This window comes from Diadema antillarum, unplaced genomic scaffold (assembly GCF_040938485.1).
Source record: "Diadema antillarum isolate AM-2024a unplaced genomic scaffold, OU_Dant_1.0 seq00000665_RagTag, whole genome shotgun sequence".
NCBI classification, from domain to species: Eukaryota; Metazoa; Echinodermata; class Echinoidea; order Diadematoida; family Diadematidae; genus Diadema; species Diadema antillarum.
Window position 1 is genome coordinate 355,467 of NW_027271576.1, and position 25,232 is coordinate 380,698.

General features: G+C 37.6%; 1 protein-coding gene across 1 annotated transcript in view; it reads left to right on the forward strand.

Moving 5' to 3' along the window:
- The first annotated feature begins 5,616 nt into the window (after window positions 1-5,616).
- LOC139736831 (secretory carrier-associated membrane protein 1-like) overlaps window positions 5,617-25,232 on the forward strand; it is a 35,050-nt gene continuing 15,434 nt past the window's right edge. The window contains exons 1-2 of the mRNA XM_071647494.1: window positions 5,617-5,807; window positions 23,958-24,038. Coding sequence (XP_071503595.1) covers window positions 5,751-5,807; window positions 23,958-24,038 — 138 coding nt within the window. The 5' untranslated portion in view covers window positions 5,617-5,750. The remainder of the gene's footprint in view (window positions 5,808-23,957; window positions 24,039-25,232) is intronic.

Below are 25,232 nucleotides of genomic sequence, written 5' to 3' on the forward strand. Positions count from 1 at the left end.
CATTCATTATAATGTGTCGTAGTGTATCGGTACATTGTTTTTGCATTATCTTAATATTGTTGGAGGGAAATAAAGCGACATTGGCGTGGTATCAGCGTTTTCACCGTAGCGTTTTCGTCGGAAAATGATAAATAATTGAAAGATACGGTAAAATTAACGAGGAATTGCTTTTGTTGTTGTTGTTGTTTTTAGATAAAAGGATATACACTGTATCATACGCTTTGGATATTCCCTTCGCCGTCTAGAATAAAGACTGAGCGCTGTGGACATCATAACCTTTGGATATTCCTTTCGCTGCCTTGAATAAAGACTAAGCGCACCGCGTTTACAACAGAACACCTGTGAACATACCACAGAGCTGCATTTTACAGCTCTATGGAACATACAGAAGACAGTGCTCTTCTTTGTATAGCGGTTAGTTTCGATTCAGAAGTATGGGGATATAACAACGAGACCAAATTGGTTAAAAATTCATTTACTATGACTAAGCTACTCATTTGGAAATGCTATCATAGCTTGATAAGCATATCTATGCCCGACAAACAATATGACACCAAAAAGGTTTTGCCACCTCAGATGGTACCAATATCTGGCCTGGCCCATGGACTATAAGATGAGGCTCTGATGTCATCAACACTGTTCAGTGTAATTTTTTTAAAAGATTTTCAATTCATTGATTCCACGAATCTATGCATGGAGCTGTTGATTTATGTAGTACATAGATGCCAAGTTTTAAAAAATTTTATGAGTGAGATTTTCATGACTCAGCATCTCTGCGCGCGCACATGTGTGCGTGACCGAGGGAGCAAGGCGACTGAGCGAGGGGAGGGTGGGAGGGTATAGGGAGCTTTTTCAATTTTTAGCTCTTAATGGTAAAAGCTGGTGCATACTTAAGTGACTATTTTGTACTTATTTTGAAAGACAAAAGGGAAATATGCCTTCAATTGCAACTCTCACTTTAATCATATAAGTTATGCTCCCAAAGCGTGAGAAAAATGGGTGTCATGCGTGAGATCGTGAGACAGACCCTAAATGCTTGAGTCTCACTCACAATGCGTGAGACTTGGTAGCTCTGTGATGTGAAATTATGAAAATCGTGCGAAATGTTCCTTTAATAAATTAAAATGCAAAAGCTCCCTCTTGTGGCACCGTACACACTCTTCCCTGCTCCATCGTTGCGCTTGAAGTACTAGTATTATCAAATGATTTGAGCAATAATGTAGCTAGTACGTAAAATGAGAATATCACACAGCAGTAGCAAAATTTTGTTTGTCTTTGATTCAATTGCAATTTAGATAAATAAAAGCATATTGTCTCACTTCTTTGTGTAAAGATTTCCAAATAATGGCACCCACATTGCGCACCAAAAATGGTTGAATTTCAATTGTAAAAATGCGAAAACTGGCTCTTGTGGAAGGGGAACCACCTAAAAGGCCACGCCCCTTCTATCAGTCACTGATACTCTACTCAGTTGCTTCACTCCCACAGAAGTGAAGGTCCATCACCTCTTGCAATATTGAACCCCCCCCCCCCCGAAAATTTTTGCAATTACACATATACGGGTATGGAATATTGAAGTGTCGCTTTGAGTGGACCAGGAAAGAAATCTCACATATCTCCATGTATAGTTCGAGGTTCTTATTATGATCATCATAGATAAAATGAAAGAGATGTCAGTGTCGATTGTATATTATGGCAAGTTTTGCAGACACTTTATAAATATTCTTTCACACGTTCATCGCAGAATAGTATGAAAAAGGGGGAAGGGGGTGAGGATGAATGCTGTATCATAAAAAAAAAAATGCAACAAATGGCAAATAAACATGAGTGCAGCAGCAATAGGTAATATGAAAAGCCCGGCAACGCTGTTGGTTGGACACGGCGAATCAATCCATTATTCATTGCCTGGTGATCAGTATACAGCAGATTAGAGGGGAACTTGAGCGTGCGACATTCTTAAACGACGCTGGATTGAAATTAGAATCAGTTTTTCACAATTTACATAAAAGTGGCGAAATAATATAAACTCTCTATTTACAAGAATCAAATAATATGACTTTTTTATGATAACACTCATATAAAGTGTAAAAAAAAGTATTTATGAAAAAACACGCTTTGGCATTATTTTACTTTTTTTTTAATCTAACGAAAGACAGTATACCAGAAGATAATTATAAGGAAGTATTTTCAAAATTGGTTGGATATATTATCTATATCGTGAAGAGTAGGGCCTATATCATATACGCGACTGGCACTAAACCACCGGGAAGTTCATACAGAAAAAAACTTCAAAATGAGTTATAGTCACGTCACACCGGGTATCGAAAACAATTGTAAATTCACATATGTGTATAGATAGGCAGGCTGTAATAATAATGGATTAAATAGAGCGAAAACAAAACGGCAGGATAGAAAAACAAATCACCGTTACAATCCTAACGGTGATCTATCACTTGGTCTACTCCCACTTCGTCTAATAGCCATTTGGTCTCAGCCCACATGGTCCAATCCCGTTTGGTTTACGACCATTTCGTCTATTGACCATTAATCCACTTGCCACTTAGCCTCATTACCAGTTGGTCCACTTCCAGATTGGCTACGCCCATTTCGTCTAATATCCACATTCTATTAGACAAAGTGGGAAAAATCCAAGGAGACAACATTGCGATTAGACCTTCTGGTCATTAGACGAAACGATAATTAGCCAAACTGGGCATTAGACCAAGTAAGGATTTAAAACTAAAAATAGTGGATCAAATGAGTTTAACCGTAGTGGTGTTAGACGACCTCCTTGAACGAACTGGGAAGTAGACCATCTGATAAACCTATAATGCAACCATGCAGTAGTAATAGCTTGTCTATATATTATGTTTCTGATAAGTATAATAATCAGGGAGGTGATTACTCTCACCTCCCATGGTATTATTAATATATCTAATCAATGGAAATGATACCCGACTTATGGAATCCGCTGTATTTATGCAGAGAGCATATTGATGGGAGCATTCTCATAGTTTTTATTTCATAAGAATCCTGAGAGGGAAACAAAACAAAACAAAAAACCGTACAGAGGACAAAGATTCGGAAGACTGCATGATCTCTTGCATGCAGTCACGAGAACCATGAAAGAGAAGAAACTTAAAAGAGTTCCGTGCAGCGACACAAAAGACATCACAAAGCTATGCATGGTTTAATCACCATTGAATACTTTGACGATATAATACAGCATTGTACAGCGGAGCTAGTGAGAACGAGAGCTTATTTTCCCGCATTCACTATAGATTTGATAGGAAACATCTATTTTCCGCTTGATTCAATACCTTTATGAATAAATGCGATCCGTAGAAAACAGAGTGCCCCAGCTGAACGACTTGTTTTGTTTTTGGATTGCTGTATACATCAAGCCACCACTTTCTGGATCACCACTTCTCTGCTTCTCTCAAGAAGGTAATACAAATCTTTTTCAATAAATATATATTTTTCGCTCCCGCTACATTCAATTGTCATACATGTTGAAATGTGATGATATCATATTCAGCTAGGCATCATAAAAAAAAAGAAGAATAGAGACGTATCAGAAACACGAAGAAGTGCATTCGAAGTGAATAGCGTCATACAGACAATCAGGCATAAACTGATCATGGTTTGATTTTTTTCGGTATTGTTAATGGCTAGAATAAGGATCTACAATACTGACATTATTTTGATTTAGACACATTGAAACAACATCTTGAGAAATATCGTTATTTGGACTTGCGTTACACATTGTTCAGATGCGTCCGTGTGTGCATGTGTGTGTGCGTGTGTGTGTGTGTGTGTGGGTGGGGGGGGGGTCCTATATTCCGTTTTCGGGAATATTACCCATAGCATGCATAGTATACAATATAGAAAAAGAACATCGACCGCAAAGGGATCTTATAAAGTGTTTATAAAATAGGCCTACATGTGAAGTGTATGCGTTTCCATGCCCTTTTCTCTCTCCCATGGATATGGAATGATAAAACCCCCCACATTCATTCATCCTTGCACGCGCATAAATAGTTCCTTTCTCATTATATAGATTTCCGTTATCTTTTTTAAGTCTCGTCTTTTATATCTATGTTATAGCAAATTAACTGGGTAATATTCTAGACACATGTTTATACTAGGTTGCGTTCTGATCCTTGGTTCAATATTATATTGTGTCAATTATTTTTCCCTCTTGAAAATTAAATTCTTCAAAGCGTGTAGACCTAATAAGAAATGAGTAAAATCGTATTAGGCTGGTAAACACACACACACACACACACACACACACACACACACACACACACACACACACACACACACACACACACACACACACGATAAACGAATTAAACTAATAACAGCAAATAAAAAGCTCAACCTAGTCTACTCTTGCACGTTCAACAATGTTGACGACGTATACGAACAACACAACCATCATGTATTTGTTATAGTGTACAGGGGAATCGCTGCGATTGTATTCCAAATATTTATGTTGATTTTTTTTTTAAGTGCATTAATAGACTTCTCAATCGAACAATATCTGCATGTATATAGGGACCTTTAAGAATCTGCTACTACATAATTACCTAATCTATAATAGATGACCCCGATTAGATCAGGTCTGTATATTTTTGAATACACAGGGGGCTATGAGTATATTTAGTCTTATAATCTGAGGTTGTTATTACATAGGAACTGTCTCAGAAAGACAATTATAATGAACGACGAAAAGATCATTGTCCCTTTCCCTATTGGCTTAATGATTCTGTTTTGATTAAGTGATTTTTTTTATACACACACTTTTCCTTTGATAATTATGTAACAATATTTCTTACTACTTGGGTATCGATTTGATAAAAGCTTTACTTTTGTAACCTATCCTGTTTATAGGGTGACAGATTGATGATTCCTGACAAGGTGTTCGTTATCCGCATTTTTCCTCCTCGTGAAATGACTTGAAACTCGGCGTCCAGGGGGGTGCTTCATAATTGTTCGTAAAGTTACGAACGACTTATGAGTGACTGGTGATCAGTTCTTGTGCTGAATTATGGAAATTCTGATAAATATAGTACATCAGAACTGATCACCAGTCGCTCGTTAGTTGTTCGTATAACTTTACGAACAGCTTTATGAAACACCCCAGATCTGAGCTTATTGAAGCTTATCCCCATATTATTACGCGTTTGACGCAGATATTCCCAGATATTCAAAAAGTGTAATCTACAATATCCACATGGAATAAGACTTGAGAGAGCCCTAAAAGACATAATTTACAAGATTCAAGAATTTATAAGACTAGTGAAGGAGAAAGAAAAAAAAGAAAATGAAGAAGACGAAGAAAGAGTAGAAGATGGCGTAAGTTTCAAATCAGAATATTCATTTTACATAGTATTGCCGTTCTTCTGTTGTCAAAATTGTACCATATCCTAGCGATCAAATTGTGGTTTCCATTCACAATTAAATACTAATGCCAGATCAATATCACATGACTCTCTGCATGGACCCAAAGTTGTACGATGATGTCATGAAAATTGACGAGATCAACTCTGCGCCTGCGCACAATGCATTTGATCTGTCACCCGAGTATCCCATCGTTCCTCCCATGACAACTTCCGCTCTGGAGCGATTGATTCGAGTTTGCCACGGTGAGCGAGCCAGGCAGAAAGACAATTTTCGACAAGAGTATCGCATATGTAATTCTGATCTCTCTGAACTTTTGTGAATTTAAGAAGAAAGACGACATGTCTAACTTTGATAGCAACCCATTTGCTGATCCAGCGGACGCCAGTCCGTTTCAGGTGAGTCGAGTATATATATAGACCAATGAGACCCTCACAGTCACCGTGCAGAGCAGGGAAGGTGTGTGGGGGAGTGTACCACACGAACGTGTGCCCCCGCGGGCTGCTGCGCTGCTAGACGTGTCAGCGGCTGTATCATTCATAGCGCTGCGCGCTGCGCTGCACCGTAACTGCCGCTCAATTCTCAATTTTTGCATGAAAACTAACGTTTAAATAGCATGAAAGGAACCTTCTTCATCAATTACGAGTCACCTGCTTGGTCGGTTTAGTGTGATGATGCTAGTAGATGCATATGTTATGAGCGTCAATATAATAATAAGGTCGCATAAGTTCTACACATGGTATACATTTTTGTTTGGTAAAATTATATAATCCTGCAGATGCAGCTGCAGTGCAGTGTAAAACTGTTGTAAGTGTGTGGTGTATGTAAGGTTGTAGAAAACACACAAGTCTACCAATGTACCATACGCTTCAGGAGGACTTTAGATTTTGTGCAGCTGTTTGAGATATATTCTATGCAAAGATGAATCTTAACACAAGTTAACAGTTGCAGAGTTTTCATTGAATATCATCATTGATTTGAAAGTCAAAAAGGAAAGGGGGAAAAAATTAGACACCGCAGAGTGGCGCAGTTGAAAAGTCAGGGTTGTCTCGGCCTCGGTGTTGTAGGTCTTACTCTTAGTAGTACAGAGAAACTAGTGCATCGATTTTGCAGAGAATGATTTCATGAGTTTCTGCAAAAAAAGTGCAGGAACTCACTTCGACTGGATTCTGTAATTCTCTGAGACTGCAAATTCTTTCTCCAACTCCCTCATATACTGTAAGTAAGAGTCATAACAAAATATGGTAGACCTAACTATGTAGCAAGTGTTCGTTCTAATCCTTATTGTAGCATGCAGCGGATACTGCGCAATTATTCAAATTCATGAAATTCTTCTTTCGAGATGTTTTTCATTGCAACTTTTTATTGAAACATTGCCCTACATTTGTACATCAACATAAATAGGCACTGAATTGATCAGTGTTTTAGTAGTAGCCATGATACAAAAAAAAAAACAAAAAAATCTAAATCTAAATCTAAATCTCTGGCATGGCACAAGTCTGTTTGTATTTAAAATAAATCATCAAACTTCCATTGCAACTGTTTTTAGTTTTCCTCATGTCTGAGTGTTCTCTTGATCAATGAGGTACACATGTAGAGCTTCGGTACACAACCATCGCAGGTTATTGTCCCTCACATTAAACATCAATCTCCAACCTCCCTTCTTTATCCTTTCCCGTCAAGTTGAGTGCATTGTTTTGGTTAGATGCCGACTGAACTGCTGTTCCACAGACTTTAACAATTGATAGTGATTGATAATGATCTGCATAATTGGTGATCCACCATGTTACACAGGTCTACCTGTACATACTGTACACACTTATTACTTGTTGCAGTAATTCCAATCGCAGCTCCAAGGAAGCTACTATACCGGGATGCAAATCGTATTGTGTGCCAATGGAGGTGCCAGAGTGACATGGGTGTGCATGTCTCTCATGTACAATAAAAGCGAGAGTGTCTGTGCAAGTTAAAACATTGGTCCCGTTGTACAGCATGATCGATGTACAAAGTGTACAGTGTACTTTTGAGCCAGAATTATGCACTTCTCTTCCATGATTGACTTTGAAAATTTTTCCATGAAACTGTCAGACATGGTCCTTCTTTACATTTCTGACAGCCACAAGAAAGTTTTAAATTGACAAATCACGGAAGATAAATGAGAGGTACACTGTACATGTGAACGATGTACGGTGTGCATTGTGTGCATTTCTACCTGACTTTAGAACCAAATATTGATGCCTTCTCTTAATAAGATATGATGTCATTCAAATTGTTGTTATGAATGGTAGCTGGTTCAAATCCGAGCTACCGAGGCAAGTTCTTTCGTTTTCGCTTGGTGTTCATCTTGACAATCTGGTTGCCCTTTGAGAGCAACCACATTGTTATAAATGTCAAGATCTCATGGGATACCTTTCACAGGAAACAAAATATGAAACGAGGCTTTTCAAAGAACCCACTGATAAAGACCAACAGCAACATGCAGGAAATTGAGTACCGATTTCAACAATCTGGGTGTTGGAAACTTCATTGAGTTTCCTTTACGTAGTGTACAATGTACAATGTGTACCATTGTATGTACACTTGTACTCTAAAGCTACTCTATAGCAATGTCCATACATGTACAAGGTGTACATCAATTCTTCAATGTACTTAATTAGCATACATGTAGATAGGGTAAAGTATTTATAGGAAGAACAGTCAATTAGGATAAACCGAAGACATTTTTTTTTTGTTTGGCATGGATATTGCTGCTAGTATGTGGTCTTAAGATGAGACACATTCCTTCAAGGAAAGCATTGTACATGTATGTACAATGTATTCTTTTGGTGAAAGATTCTCACTGAGGCAATAGATTGGTCCAGAAACATGTCAAGTCAAAAAGCAATGACAAAGATTACAAGTATGAATGATATGAGTATTTCAAAAATGACTGACCAAAAACGTTACTTTTTCAACTCTTGCACTGATGCCTCTACTTGTACCGGTACATTTTATATAAATCGTTTTCCCCTGTAGCTGTTTGTATCAGAATTGTCCGGATATAGATACACTACAGGAAATGTTTCTATGAGACAAGTGATACGATATAGTCTGTAAATAATAAGAGTGTGTTTCAAACTGAATGAATTAAATGAATTTTGTAATGTGGAAGTATATTAAAGCATCACAGTCTGTACATACATGTTTGTTCACTCTGGGAATTTCTCCATGGAGGTTGTCTTTCACTGTAACTTGCCTTTAATACATTAACTCCATGTTAACAGCTGTGGCAGTTTGATTAACTGCAAAATGATCACACTGTACCATCAAGTGATTTTTACCTCCATTAGACCTTCAAAGTACAATGTAAGTCTCTCTACCTACATTTGTACAGCTTATTCTCCCTTTATGTTGAACTGTTGAAGCATACATTCATATGTAGACTGATTGTTTTGGTTTCAGTTTCATGACTTTGTTGTGGACACTTGACGTGTGTCTTCATTGAGATTGGCAGGAGTTCAAGAACTTTCCCTTTGGGAAGACAAGATACAATGCTTATTTTTCTTGAATGGATTTTTTTGTTGTTGTTGTTGAAAAATGAGCATTTGAGATCTTCACTTTGAGGTAAATATTGGCTTTGTTGCGTTTTTTCGTTGATGATGCATAGCAAAATCTTGCTTCAAATCAATATGTCTCCCTCTTCCAGACTGTAAATTCAGTTAAAAACCTTAAAAGGGATGGTATAGTTTTGGTTGAGAAGAATATTCAGGTTTTAAATTTTTGTGAGATATTAATTAAACCACTTATGAAATATTGAAGACCATACAATTGAAACAATGAAAATCACTCTAGAAATGGCTGAGATATATCCAAAAACAAAGTAAAACAAAGTGGTCCTAATAAAGGGTCCCATGGTTTTATCATGACCTCTTTTTGTTTCTGGATATCTCAGTCAAATTTGTACACCAATTTTCATCAAATTTAAGTTAAATTCCTCGTAATTAAATTGTATACCGGTACTCTTCATTATTTCACCAAAATGGTTTTTAATTATCTTGCAAGAAGTTAAAACCTGAATCCCCAGCTCAACCAAAACTATACCATCCCTTTTAATATGCAAGTTAAAAAATTATTCAGCTTGTAAGTAATATTGAAGAAAAAATAACAACAACCCTGAAACATTGGCTTAAATTCTATTGTGTGCTACTTTGTAGATATTTTTCCTGCTTTGAACACAATGTTTTTCACCTGTTTCCATAGTTTCTACAGAGTTTCAATGTGAATTAAATTGCAAGGGAGTTTTTTTTTTTTTCTGAAGACAAACAACTCAGTCCAATTTATGTACACAAGTTGTAAAGTGTGTGGGAAAGGGTGGTAATACAGGGCCTACAGTAATATATATGTACAAGGTGTACGTGTATGTGTCTTGGTGTTTGGAAATCATGTCAAGGCTAAAATCCAAGTTCACAAACACAAGTGTAAACCATATTGGCAGTAATGACTGGGACTACAAAGTACATGTACTGTACATTCTGTGTGCATCACTGAATACACAGCGATGATGTGTATCCGTTTTGTCCTGAGTACACAATTTCCATCAAGGCAGCAACTGACAAGATACAATGTACAAGTATGTAAAGAAACTCATCAATCTGTGCTCCATGATTGAAGTCCTGAGCAGCATTTTTTTTTTTTTTTTTGGGGGGGGGGGGGGGGGGGGCAGAGGGGGCAGTCTACTATAGAATGATACTTGTAAGTTGTGTTGACAGTAATCAGCATTTTGCAAACTGTGCCAATGTTGTCGCAACGTGCCTTTTAATAATCAGGGGAAGTTTGTAAAACATTTTAAGCCACAAATATCCTTACATTTCACTTACCCAATTAGAAATGAAGATTCCCTGGACAAGTCTAGATTCTTAACTGTTTTATGACTGCTATTATTTGAGGTCTGTTGATTTGTTGATTATCTAAAGGCATTTTTGATACTTTTAATGCACAGTTGTCCATGTCACAATTTGATTTTATATGTGAAGTTGCCATGGGTTAGGACAAAGGGTTTGTAACTTTATTAGTTGATTGGATTTTGTGAGGAACAGTTTCTATGTTTATTTGTAACTTCCTATGTACAATACAGCATCACTAATGCCTATCTCTTTCTGCATTCTGTTTGTACACAATGTACATGTACAGTACATCCTTATACAATTACTGTAACTTGCCTGAAAGGGGGGGGGGGGGGGGATACTGCAAACATTTCATTGGGCCCAGCCATCACTTTGTGTAATAGATCATAGATTTTCCCAAAGTACTCTCACACATACCCCATGACCTCAAACTATGCGTGAAGATGTTTTAGTCAAGTAAACTTTGTTTGTCTCAAACATTGATGACCCAGAGTATACTGTATACACAGTCCATGCTAGTTTTACTTTCTCTGTACACTGTACTTTAGGGTATCCATCTAACGAATCAAAGTGCTGCACACATTACTCTATATATTCAAGGGTAGACCTACAGTGTAGTACAACAAGGTGGTATGATCTGTACAAATGTGACAGAAGGTGGACATCATCACAGATCTTCTTGGGTTTTTTTCTTCTGTAATCAGTTATTTACCTGTCGGTTTATTCATTAAATGCATCTGATTCTTTAACATACATTGTTGTCTGTTGTTTATTAAATTCCTTTTAATTATTTTTTTTTCACGATGAATCCAGCCTACAGTTCAGTGTTCATGTAGAGATTGTCCTTCAAAAGTTAAAGCGCAATTGCTGAGGAGTAAAGGAATAGAACTCTTTGGTCAGAATTCACAAAGGCAGTCTGAAGTTGTAGCCAGTGGATTATGCAAATTTAATCTGCATGTACAGTATTTGTACACATGTCTGATCACATTTGTACATATACTGATACGGGATATAGTGCGAACAGACATCCAGTGATGAACGTGTGCTGATACAAATGTACAAGCTTGTGGTCAGTCCATGGATCTAATTTCAACTATCGATTTTATTCAAACTACCTCGACGAATCTGGGCCTTTGTGCTTGAATTTCTGATCTTTTGTGTCATTGAATAATGATGTGGCTGAATTACAACAGTGTTCCTTTGTTTGACATACATACATCTCACATGTACATGTGAGGTCATCTGTTGTTGGCTGGTAATTAAATGTTTAATGCTCTGACAGTGTGTGGAGATTGACAGTACTGTATGACCTTTACACAGTTTATACAGTGTATTTGAACATAAATACAATTCATGGCAAATGCAGAGTAATTAAATGCTGCTAGTTGCTCTTGATGGCTTCAGCAACTTGTACATTTTGTAAGTCTGATTTGCCTGTTTCTGGCTCTCTGCCATAGTGTACAAGTGTACCTGTGCCCAGTGATACTTGCTGTTACTTTTCTGCAGTACATGTATTTTGTATTATTTTTTTTGGCAAAAAAGAAAGCAAGAAAAGAATACTGAAGTCTCATGGAAAAAACTACTTTCCCAAATTGTATTGCTGCACTGATGTCTATTACAGGTATATTTTACACTTCATACAGGAAAGGTAGAAATACTGTTTTCTACCAAAAATATGCCCTTTCAACTAACACATTATATATAGTGCAGTGTTGTTCACAATATTGGCATCCCCACATGAACTATACAGGTGTACAGCATTACCTTTGTGTACATATTGTGTACCTGTTTGCATTTAGCACACAATGTGCACATGGTGGAGTTGCATATCCTGCACCACAAGTGGTACACTTATACTTGTATGTATTGGTGTGTCATTTTTATGCGAATGGCATTCATCCAAAGAGGGTTGATATCGAGATGGGATACAAAGATCACCTGGCTCATTGTGGATTGTTGGCATCTCTGTGAACGCTGTGTTGTACAATGTGGACTGAAGATCAAAAAGGCTCTGTGCTGTTTTGTCTGCAAGCAGCTCATATTTATAAATATTGAGAGGGATTGTGTTCTGCATGCTGAGCATTGCATCCTGTAGGTGTAGTCCTTGATCATCAGGCACATTTCCTACCAAAGGTGCTGGAGGCTCTCCCTTTCATACTTTTGTTTTTGTGTGTGTGTTTGGTTTTTTTTTTTGGGGGGGGGGATGGGGATTGAACAGACAGCATAAGACTGAAATACATTGTATCTCTATTGGTAAAGCATTTCATTCACGGGGATGGACATACACAAAGTACTTAATAGTACTCTGAATACAGGTGCACAATAAATACACCTGTATATCTACACTTGTAGAATGTAGTTGTATGTAAACACTTATTTGTTTACCATATAATATCAGATGATTGATTAATGAATGTACTAGTACGCTACATTTGTAAATATGACGTATTAAATTGAAGAATGTAAGAACAGAAAAGTGAATGAATTCCTCTGACAAGTTCAAACCTTTTTTGCTTCCTTAACTTCATTATAATGGCTTCTTTGTTTAACCCATCAATGTGAAGAGGGGAAGAAAGGAATTTTATGAATGAAATGTTACTTGTGAAAACAGCAGCAACTTAAAACTTTGCAAATTTTTGGGACCATGTTGTACAATTGTAAGATTATGATTACTGGTACCCAATGTGTTTTAGCATAGTATTTGGCTTGCTCACTACAAATAGGTACAAGGTAGCAAACTCTGTTTGAGCTAAAAGTCTGCTCCGTACCCTCCTTACCTTGTGTATAGCTGCTTCCACTCTAGATGGCAGGGAGACCAGCTTCTCGGGCAGCTTTTTCACCATGTCTGCCACATGCACGGTCCCGAACTTGGCCGTGAAGGACCGCAGCATGTTGCGACCTGTGCCCTCTTGCTCCTTCGTGGCCACGAGGGTGTTTTTCAGCCGGAACATTGTTGGCGATGCGTTCGGTAGTCACCCCGCGCTTTCAGTTTGGATGGAGAGTACAAAAATTTGTATGCCGCGATAATCTACACTTCAGTAGATGAGAGACAGAAATCTGTGCAAGATCTCCCAGTGCTTGTGGATAGGGGCTTCCTTTGGTGTGATACGCTGCCCTCTACTACAGCTGTTGTTTGCTAAGTATCGAACCTCAAGGGTTTACCGTGAGCGTCGCTCGTTTTTTGCTAGGCAGTCCACAAACAGTATGTATTCAAAACAGTCGATAGCATTGGTAGAGACCTGTTTGAAAATGCTAGTCTCCGTGCAGAAGACCTAGCAGACGTACATATGGGACCAAGTATGATCTACTGGTACCTTAGAGCAGCACTCCAGACATGCACTTATAATGCCAAGGACTGCTTTTTTTTTTGGGTAATATTTGTACACGCAAGAACTAGGAGTAGCAAATGAGAAAATCTCTCTTGTATGAGCTCTTTCATGCGTGCTATAAACGTTGGCTACTTGGGACGGTGTAGAGTGCATTATTGGGGAAATGTTGCCTGACTACCAGCATCTGTTCAGTTCTTCAAGGGATGTGCCTCTCTCCCCTTCGACGCAGTGACCTGGTACCAGCGGGAGCATATCGGATGATGCGCTCAGGCTTATTCCTCGTCATAACCCCATATCACGGTGGAGCAGCAGTCCCTGTCTGATATTTGATGTCCCCCATAAGAACATAGTATGCCACTTTTCCATTGTGCTTGGTGAGAGGCAGTGTGACTCTGCATATTTGAATGCATTTCATGTTCACTGCTTGAATGTTCAACAACAGGATCCATCATTCAACTGCATTTTCCAGAGAGTCAATATGGCTATCGAAATGCTCTTTTTCAGTTTAATTTTTTTTTTTACTTTCAGCTGTGCGAAATTCCATGTAGTAATACACAGCTGGTAATACCATCACAACAACCTTTGCGACTCTTAACTAGTTTTAACTATTTACATTACTCTGAGTATTAACCATGCAGAAAATGCAGAAAGATGTTCATTGGTTACAGCAACCACTTAGACCCGAATTCATGAAGGTGGTACAATTGAAACCATGGTGTAAACCATATGGACAATTTGTATGGCGTGCCAAGTGTCGCATGGCCTACGTTACGAAATCACGAAATGACAACATTTTGCAGATGAAATGACTGTGAAAATTGTAATGAGGGTTATCAAAATATTATCAAATATTCAAAATGTTAAAGCTGTCTACAGTTATGGTTTAGTAAGAAAAAATAGTGATAATTTCTCCTTTATTTTAGGTTTTATTGCAAAATATTTATATGGTAGAATGTTTTGTGGTACAACTGATGTGATTGTCTGATGATATCATTACTGCACACATACTTTTATTTATTTTTTTTTGTTTTTGTTTAGAAAAGGGTAAATGTCATGATTTTGGTCAATAACTTTTCACCTGTATTCCCATTGCATGTCAGTCAAAGTGTAATTTGAATCACAAGTCCATTTGCACTTTCTTCAGTGTGTGTCAATGGGCCTATAGTTGGCTACTTTTCAAGATAATCAGGATCTTTTGTGTGTGTGAAGAGTGTATGAATGCTGTGTGAAATAGTTTTGTTTTTCCGTTTCCATCCCAACATGCAAGGCATATATATAGTGAATATTTCTAGATTCTCAGTCAAACTGAGGTCAAACACTACATAAGTCTGCATTTATCAACTCTTTTTCTCAGCAGAAACAGGTTTTCCAAACAGCTTTCAGGGAATTTTTACGAGATAATAAATGCAAAGCTGTTTTGATTATGGAGTTCGGAAAGCCTTTTTGAAAGCCACAAATTTGTGCTTTCCGAAACAGGTTTCCAGAGACCTGTTTCTAGAAGCCCTTTGAAGCAAGATAAACGCAAAGCTGTTGTGAAACGGCTTTGTACTGCGGTTACAGTATATGACCCCTTCTCCTCGGGTCATTATTGTGCAATGCAGCTGCGAAGTGACAAGGCCAGTTTTCGTGTTTGTTATGAGTTGATAAACGCAACTATTTTGGAAGCCGTTTCTAAAGGGCTTTGGCAACGGCATTTGAAAGCAGTTTCGAACAGGGGAAAGATGATAAACGCAGCCTAAGACTCACGCATGCCCAGTTTGGCGCGGCTCCAACCTTTGCAATTTTTGTCAAGATTTTCCTTTGCATGCCAGTGCAATCTACTGTAGGTCTTTTTTTTTTTTTTTTTTTTTTGCTTGTTACTTGTGAACAGGAATGCAAAAAAAAAAAAGTGTGATTCAAATTGCAAATCAGATCATGCTTTTTTATGGGAGAGGGAAAAAGACTCATCCAATAGTTGGCTCTTTCAGAGAGAGCATTTTCCAGATTAGATTTTTAGATTAAAGGAAGATCAGCAAAATACGTCAGTGAAAGTATGAGGGAAAAAAAATGATGATGATGGTGACAATGATGAATAGCATTTATAAACAGTACACATAGTGCCATTATCTGTATAAAATTTAAAGGTGCCGGCACAAAATCAGCACAAATATCTACACTGTTTACTCTACATTTATAGCTACATGTATATGTACAATGACTATTGAGGGGTCTAACACAAGGATACACTGGTGTGCTACAAGTTATGGAGGTTAAATGTACAATAGGATGTGTAAGCAGGATTTCAAATGCGTATCCGCATAGCATTAGAATACAATTTATACACTGATGACATGTGATCTAAAGGAATTCAGCAATATTTTGCTGGTATTCTCCTGTGTGCTGTGTGAAGGCATTATTGTTATGTACACCACTTATATTGTCGTGGAGACTGCTCGACGAGAGAGAGAGAGTGTACGGTGTACTGGCGGGCGGGAGCCAATGCATGCTGTACAAAATGATATTACAATAGCGTCATCCAATGGGGCTCTCGGGAGATTTAATGCGCAACACACTGCCGCCACTTTCTCTCTCTCTCCTCTCTGCCACATACACACACCTGCCATCTACTGTACCCACCGCAGTGCGCTCATTGCCCTGCTGATGAACATCTGTCAAGATCCTGCATTTTAATCCAATGCTGGCACACACCCTCTGACGACTGTGTTATTCTGCTATACTACCGTACTGCCATACCTTGATGAATGTTTATGGGGGGAGCATTGGGATACTGATGCGTGGTGTGTTGTTCAACGTCAGTGGCCGGCCTCTGCGTAAACAGGGCACTATTTGCTCGTGATCTACCGAAAGAAATTCTGATCATATTGTCATCACATCATCATTGGTGATAAAAACATGTTGGATACAATGTGTGTAACGGACACACTGCCTCTGTAGCTCATTGCTTCTTATGACGTTCATGCATTGTACAATACCCTTCTCAGTGGCCTAGTGCATTTTTATGCCTGTGATCGCTCCTGAGTTCATTTCATGATGATTGGATCACATTTTCTCGTAAGTTTTCTTCATATCTTCATCTCTTGTGTTGATGTCATTTAATAGACTGGATTAGAATTGGACTTATGGGTATTAGTAGACCTCTGTGACTATCAGGTTGTAAACATTCCATGACGACATGTATGACTAGAGGAAGAGATGTTTGCGGTAACACCATGTAGTCCTTGAAAGGACTGTTTTGCGAAAGAAGACCCTAGAAAGAAGAGAGTGAAGAGGGATGCAACATACACTGTAGGGAGTGTGTAAGGAAGGCAGATGGTGACAGTTGAAGGGCAGCAGTGAGCTGGAAGTTGATGTTGCACTATTAATCTGTTGAAGACCAGTCCCAAGAATACTCTGGCAGGTGTCTATGGAAAATGCATGTTGTAGCAAAATCAGTTCGTCCTTAATGGGGATGGGGGATAGGAGATACAAGGGTCAGGAAAGATGTTTTGCAAGGAAGGATAGAGTGAGAATCAGGGATTTGGAAATCAGAGGGAGGAGGAAGATAAGCTAGAAAGGAGGGAGGAGACGGGTGAGGGAGAAGGATTGAAAACATGGAGATAAGAGAGAGAGAGAGAAGTGATGAAAATATGAAAATGTGAATTTTCCAACGATGTTTGTTTTAATGTAACAAAGCGAGAGAATGAAGCCGATGAACAATATGTGTCAAACACAGACTATGGAATGCGGAATCACAAAAAAAAAGAAGAAGAAAGAAATGTAAGGGGGGGGGGGGGGAGTGTTCTATTAAAGTGTGGACAGAGTTGTGACAGAGGGAAGTGTATTAGTTCCAGAGTAGTCCTGAAAAGCACCCCTGTGGAAGAGAAGGCAGTAATGATATGTGTGATGATATCTTGACATCAGAAGGAATTATGTGGCGGGTGATATGATTGTGAATACAGTGCAATGTACTGTTCACGGTGATTTTTATAGATGATCAGAAGTGATTAATGTAACTTTAATAGTGAATTTGATTTTAATACAGTTAAACCCCAAGTTTTTTAATATAATTTTGTATTATCAAATGATCATTACAAACTTACAAGGTCATTTTTCAACAGGTGATTTTTCAATTCTTGGTGCAGGGGCAAATTTTTCATAACTTGATTCAGCGGGGAAATTGTTTTCCTTGCATTGATAGGAATTGTACAAAAACCATTATTCACACAAAATGTTGAACATGCTAGCTGTAATGACTCCATTAGCATGACAAATTCCCTTTCAAATACTATGAATAGCTTGTTAAAGTTCACAAAGTACATACAGTGAGTATACCATAGCAAGCATGGAGGACCCACTGAGCAGCATAAGGCACCATGGCGCATTGCTGACCAAAATGACAAGTTAGATTGGCTATTCTGAAACATGCACCGATAGACACAAGCTATAGTGCTTTGGGCTTGACTGCACAATTATATTGTAGGCTTTTATCTTCTTTTTTTTCATTGAATTCAGAACGTGTGCAGAATTGGTTGATAACAATACTTTCACAAATTTGAGAACTATGTTTAGATTGTGAAAAAAGCTTTTAACATCTTTATATATTAATAGACTATTCCCTGAGCAACTTCAGAGTTTCAAGCTGTAGTCAACACAAGTTTGTGTAATGGAAAAGACAAGAAAAAAAAAATCATTCTGGATTCTAAACCTACCAAATTCACTCTCAGAATCCTGTCTCTGGATGCGTACAATAAGATTTCCAATAAGATAATCAACTCACAGTTTTGCTCTGTTGAATACCTCTGATGTCACGAAATTGTGTACATTTGTCACACGCACTCAATCAGTTACAAGCGCACACTCATTTTCTCATTTTCTGTCCATTTATAATTTCAACTGATTACTTTTGCATTCGATTGTGCCACTAGACAATGCACAACCATTTCCCTTTCATGTAAAATGGTTCCCTTTCTGTACTATGTATCATAATATTCAATAATTGGTTTGGATCAGTTGTTGACATCCAAGGTGTTTTACATGTATATGACACAAATAGTGTACATTGTGCATGGTCTTCACATGTGCAATTGAACAAGATTTCGCACGCGATGGAAGATGAGTCACACTATTCAACTCTGCTATTAAATAACGGGAGATCTGTTTAGGTGCTGAGAAAACACCATGGTATTATAAACATGTGTGTCTTCAATATTTGCCTTCACTCTCTGAATTCCATCAAACTTTGTCGAAATAGGAATTACCACTTATTTTATGGGCCCTCTAAGTTGTGTACAGAGCCCATAACTAGCTCTGTCTCTTTAACTATTGGATTATTATTGAAGCGAGACATATTTTCCTTCCAAACGGTTATCTAGCACAGAATGGTTCTGCAAATCATGCCATATCTCGCATGTAACAGTCGCTGGCCTTTGGGCCGATGTTGATTTTGAACACTGAGTAAATATCCAACTGCACTCATATTTGCGATGTACTGTACGCTGTAGTCATGCGTGGCGAGATGGAGGGGAATAGATTTTCAGAGTGAATAATGTGTGTGTCAAGTAGCATATTAAGGCAATCCAATTTTGATATCGTCTTTGATGTCCGTATGGGCTACACACATGCTTCTCTGCCTTTTCATGTGTACTGCAACATTCATTGTGGTCATACTGGGTTAAGAAATGGCATGGGTGGGTGTTGAATCATTAACATGTCAACGCAAATAGTGCATTCTGTGTGGATACTGCAGGATTTGATTTATGAGTTCTCTATTCATACATTTGTATTCTCCAGGTTCATGCTATAGCCAACACCCTTCTACCCTTAGCCATAATCATCAGTCCATTTAATGACAAGAAGATATACAGGAGAATATTGTGCTTACATTGTAGTTACATTAAAGCTTTTATACTTTGCATACCCTATTAAATATTAAGCTTTGGGCACAAATGCATTGCAGAAATTAAGAGTGCAGTGGCACTCAATCTTTACTGTATTTTTGTTGTTGTAAACGTCAATTGTTTAAAGCCTCATGCCCTCTTTTTGGTCCCCATTTGGGGAAAAAAAATGGGGGAAATAAGGAAATAATTCGAGCGAAAAGGGGAAACCCAACCTCAAATCAGAGGTTGCAACCTTTATTAAAGTCCAGGCTAGTTTCTTAATCCGTCAGATTTGTTCTTCATCAAAGACTTTCCATTTTTGCAGTATGGAAGGTTTGATAATTGCTGGTATGAATTATGTGTTAATTCACTTTCTTTCTCACTACTTTTGCACCAGCAAGTGTCCCTGGCTCTACAGCTGTGTTCACCCGTGCACATTGGTGTGAAATGCTTACATGTATATTATAAAGAGCAAATGACACTGAAGTAAGAGCACTTAAATAGTTTTTTTTTTTAAATTAGTTTTAATGTCAAGAATTGTAAATGGATGTAGTGCCACATGAATATTAGATGATTACATGAAAATCATTGAGTTTTAAATCAATTTTCCATATGACCTTGTAAAAGCTTCATCCCCTTTTTCAACATTCTTTTGTTTTCCATTGGAAATGGAATTGTACAATTTGTACCTCAGCAAATGCAATATACTGTATGATACATTGACTTGTAGCCTAGAGTAGAATGCTATGAAGAGAACAACATAAGTTTCATGAAAATTAGATATGAAATATTATAGAGCAAGTAATGGAATTTTGAATATTCAGATGCTTTCACAGAGCTGTGATATTGGTCACCACTCGTAAATTAGGAGAAATTATGATGTCATCGCAATAGAGTTCTCTCCCACAGCAATTGTGACATTGCGCTGTGCTTCATACTGTCACTGCGAGATCCGGCCACAAAATCGCTTCCATCACATGAATGCCCCCATATATATATTTTTATTTTATTTAAATTTTTATCAAAATATAAAACAAATAGTACATTTTCTAGTGTCTGGTTAAAACTATGGGCATCGATTCCTTCAAAAGTACTATTCACTCGAACTAGGCTGCACCCCTCGTTGAATCTATTTGGAGTCACATCTGCCCATACTGTACATATCTTGTACATGTAGTTTAGACTGGACACTGTTGAGGCGGAGTATGTAGTACAGTACTGTAAAACGAGAAATGTTCGCCTGCATTTTAATTTCGCGAATTTCGCGAGTGCCAAGATTCGCGAAATTAAAATGCACGCAAAATTTCTTATCTACACTATATGCATTGAACACAAGAGGCAATTTGCGAAAATTTTGTGCCGCGAATATATCATGTTTTACAGTAACTCTTCATTGTTTTGCTTCCTGAGGTACACAAACAAAATATCTCTCCACAATCATTTGAGGCTTTGTTGTTCATGAAATATTTGTTTCACTTGCAGAAGCTCAGAATCTTTTAATTATTCAATTCAGACCTGGGCCCCGTTTCATAAAACTTGTCATCAGTGACAAGTTGTCATAGTTGTGATAAGCTACTGAAATCCTTGCATCTGATTGGCTGAGAGCATATTTGTCATAGAAATGAGGCAGTTGTCACTGATAACAAGTGTTAGGAAACGGTCCCCTGATTCGTAGAATATGCAACTCATTTAATACAGCAGATAAACTTTCTGCCCTTCTCTCAAATTGGCAAATTTTTTTAAATTTCTTTGCTGATTTGGTGCAAACGTCATGAAATTATTAAAACCAATTCCACATGGTCTCTCTGTCCATCAAGTTGCAATATGCAGTGAAATTGAGAGCTTTTAAATTTAATGACTAAAATGATAATTTCTACAACAGAACTCCCCCTGGACTGTAATGTACAGGCTGTTGGGTAATGAAGAATGTTGTTTTCCTGCTCTGATGGACAGTTCATCTATCATTTGATGACATTATCAATGGTGCACAGCGTCAGGAGGTTAAAGGCAGTCCCGGCGATAAGCCGTTCTAACTCATTTCAGCCTGAATGAATGATTAGGACCATTTCTGACAGATGTACACATGTACTGCTTGCATGCTGGTGTCTGCAGGTACCATGCTATTTTTGCTGTACAGGGAACTGGGATAAAAATAATTTTCTGTCATATACAATGTAAAACCTGTAAAGGCAAAGGGCCTTACTGTTAAAGATACATGTAGGCCCTACATGTACATACATGTATATGTACATGTATAAGGCAACAGTCTACAATCTAGCTTCAGTAATTGAATTATATTTTAAAAAACCAGACTTCATTCTGGTCTGAAGGGGTTGTAAGAGTGGAGAGAGGTAAAAAAAAAAGAAATAAAAAAAAATATAAATCTGTGTATTAAAATACAGTATGAGTGCATTTAGGATTACATAAACTGAACTACTTAAGAGTAATGGAGACTTTGTAAACTGATATCATAAACAAAGGTACATGTAGCAATATTAACATCTTTCCATGCGTGATGGGCAACATGATACTTTTTGCTTTTTTCCATCATAAACAGGATTCCCAGTCTCATAATCACCAAAATGCGTGTTTTTCTCTTGTTTGAGCTGCACAGTAGCTGTTTATACTGCTTGTTGCTTCTGTGAAGTGAGATTAAAATAGAAACCTCTCTCTTTCTCTGCCAGTTTGCCAAGTCTCCACAGGGGCTGTAATGGACACGACCACTGTAAATTGTCAAATAACACCTACCCTCCACTGTTTTCCTGGACAACGGTTTCCATGGAAACATGGGTGTCTGTTACCGGAATAGGATGATTATCTACATAGCATTTGCATACATACGGAGATGGTGAATTACTTGTACATTTGTACCAAGGATCGGCAGAGCACATCTTGCATGTGCACGTATTCGTCTTCCCTCATCAACACATTCTGGGTTTTCTTTTGAACAGCATTAATGGGTCCTGAGGGATGGGAGTGGGGTGGGGCAGGAGTGGGGGATCCAGGGGTGGGGGGGGGGGAGGGGGAGGGGTACAGATTGCAGCCTAGCAATGTGCATTATTGCCCAAATTAAGACGTCGTCGGGGGAAATGGATTTCGGCGTGTCGCGTCTGCCAAATTCTCATCACACGCGTGCAATTTGCAGCGGAGTTGGGTAGACATCCGGATGGGAGTTTAGAGATTTGGGGAGGGAGTGACAAACACACAAACACACTCACACTCAGGTAAGAAAACATTATACAGTTCGGCAAAAACAACAAAACAAACAAATAGGATAGGTAGCCATGCCACCAAGTGCATAACATGGCTGTTTTCTTGATGTTTTAAAAGCTAATGCCACCGGAGATTTCAGTCAAGCATCAAGAAAAAAAAAATCTAATTACACTGCACTTTTGTCAAGGTGACCTCGGTGCATTAAAAGAAAAAGCTTCTATATTTGTCTGTCCATGTGATACACAGAGTCCAGTGCCATTTTGTATTTTAAATAAGGAGACTAGCAAGACTGGTTCATGACGAAAAAACAGAAAATGGCAAATCATATGACAAACATTCTATACCTTTTAATGGTATGCACTTAGTTGATTAAACCACCCATAGTTGCAAAATATTTATTGCTTGGTATATATCATTGATGAAATTGTAAGGTACAGTAGATGGAAGGGTTTGTGATGATGGTGATGAAAATAATAATGACAATGATGACAATGATGATGATGATGATGATATGTAGATTATGGTGATGATGGTGATAATGAATGCAAATATAATATCAGTATTAAACTCTTCCAGTGGGCAAGTACAATAATGTATGAATTACAAAACTAGTTTGTATGTGTGCGTTGTGTTGGAGAAAATAGTCTCTGTAAACTACGTTGTGTTGCTTTTTGCTGTTTTCATAGAATAACCTTGAAAAGGATTTATCTTGCATTTACTCAGTATTTGCTTTATACAAGTACATTGTAGATTATTATGTTACTGTGATTGTGAAGTACTTCTGTGGTGTGGACATACAATGTATTAGTGAAAGTTCACTCTCCCTGAACTAGCACAAAAATGATGCACTTGAACATTTGGAAAGAATACAAAGATTTTATGTAAAAATGTACTGTCATCCCTGAAATTTTGTTAGTGTTTTTTTAATATAATTTTATTAATCTTAGTTATATTTGGTTTGTTATTATGCATTATTTTCATTTATACTTTATTTTTGTATGTAACTTTGTATGTATTTTGAGTTATTCTTTGAATATGCAGGGCCCCTTTGTAAATGAGCTCTCTATTAAACTGAAAGGGCTACCATGTGAAAATTAGACAATAAATTTTAAATAGATATATATATTATAATATATCTGTATGTATATAAACAAGGGAGGGTCACTTAAATTAGCCCTAGTAATTGGATGCAGTTCCCACATATTTGCATTGTTTTGTTTTCTAGTTTATTTGTTATTGATCTTGGTATTATATTTCATATCTTCCAGGATCCCTCCGTTACCGAGGCAACGGCAAATTCACATGGTGGTCTGGAAGAGTACAATCCCTTTGAAGCTACAAACAAACAGGTGATTTTTTTTTTTCATTTCTTTCTTTTAGTGCCGTTTTTTGTATCAGTCCTTCTTGCACACCAGAGCTTGTAAAATTCATGGCATTCAGTCACAACAAAATGGTAATCAGTGCAAAGGAAAAAATTCTCTGTCAATGGACTCTTTTACTGAACTTTTACATTGTAACCCAGAATTCTTAACTCTGTGGAAAGTGAAATACAAGCTGTATGTACATTGTAGATCACAAGATGATTCCTAACATGGCAGGAATTAACATGTTTTGTGTTACCTACTGTTCATCAGACAGTGACATATCTAGAAATGTTTGTGGAATATGTCACTTTCTGGTTGTCTTTGTCAAACCCTGGAAGGAAATTCTTGTTGACTTTCCTTTCAATTTCTGTGAATACAAACGTACTTCAAGCAAAAGCAACTTCCTCTCTGCTTTTCGAAGGGGAGTTTGAATACTTGAGGTACAGTACAATGTACAATAAAAGTTGAGAGAGCTCTGTAAAGTTGATGTTTTCATTCCAATGTCATTGTTGCAAGAAATCTTTGTTGAATTCATTCTTTTGACCCTCTATGATACTTTGCAGAAAGAAAAGAGAGTAAAATTTAAAAAAATTGGAAAATGACTCAATAATTTCAAGTATGATAATTTTGGGAAGTTTATTTCATGGTTTCTTCCTTTTTTTTGGGGGGGGGGGGAATAAATGATTTCTCATGCTTTGGTTTACATGTTTTTCACAAGGATTTTTTCACAAGGATTGAAATATAACTATATGTGCAGTTAAAGCAAAAACATAGTTCTCGTTCTCAATTGTCAATAATTGACATATCAGGCCACAGCAGTACCCATTGATCTTCCCCACTAGAGGAAATCACATGCAATTACAAGGGCAAGATGGATAATCACGTATCATTCTACCTCCCCACGCTACTGAATGGGGATGGCCCTTCTGGAATAAAAAGTTGTGTACTATGATCTAAATTATTCCACACTTTTGGTCACAAAATACTTCAAAACAACTCATCATCCAGACAAATTGCATCAGCCAGGTATCAAGAACCAAATGTTGGAAAATAAAGATTTAGCTCTTCCGAGAACTATGTTTTAGCTTTGAATACAATCTGCATGAATTCTTCTTGTTATGATCTCACATTTATAGGTACCAAATATGCATAAGTTTCTTTTTAATTTTTGTTATTTAA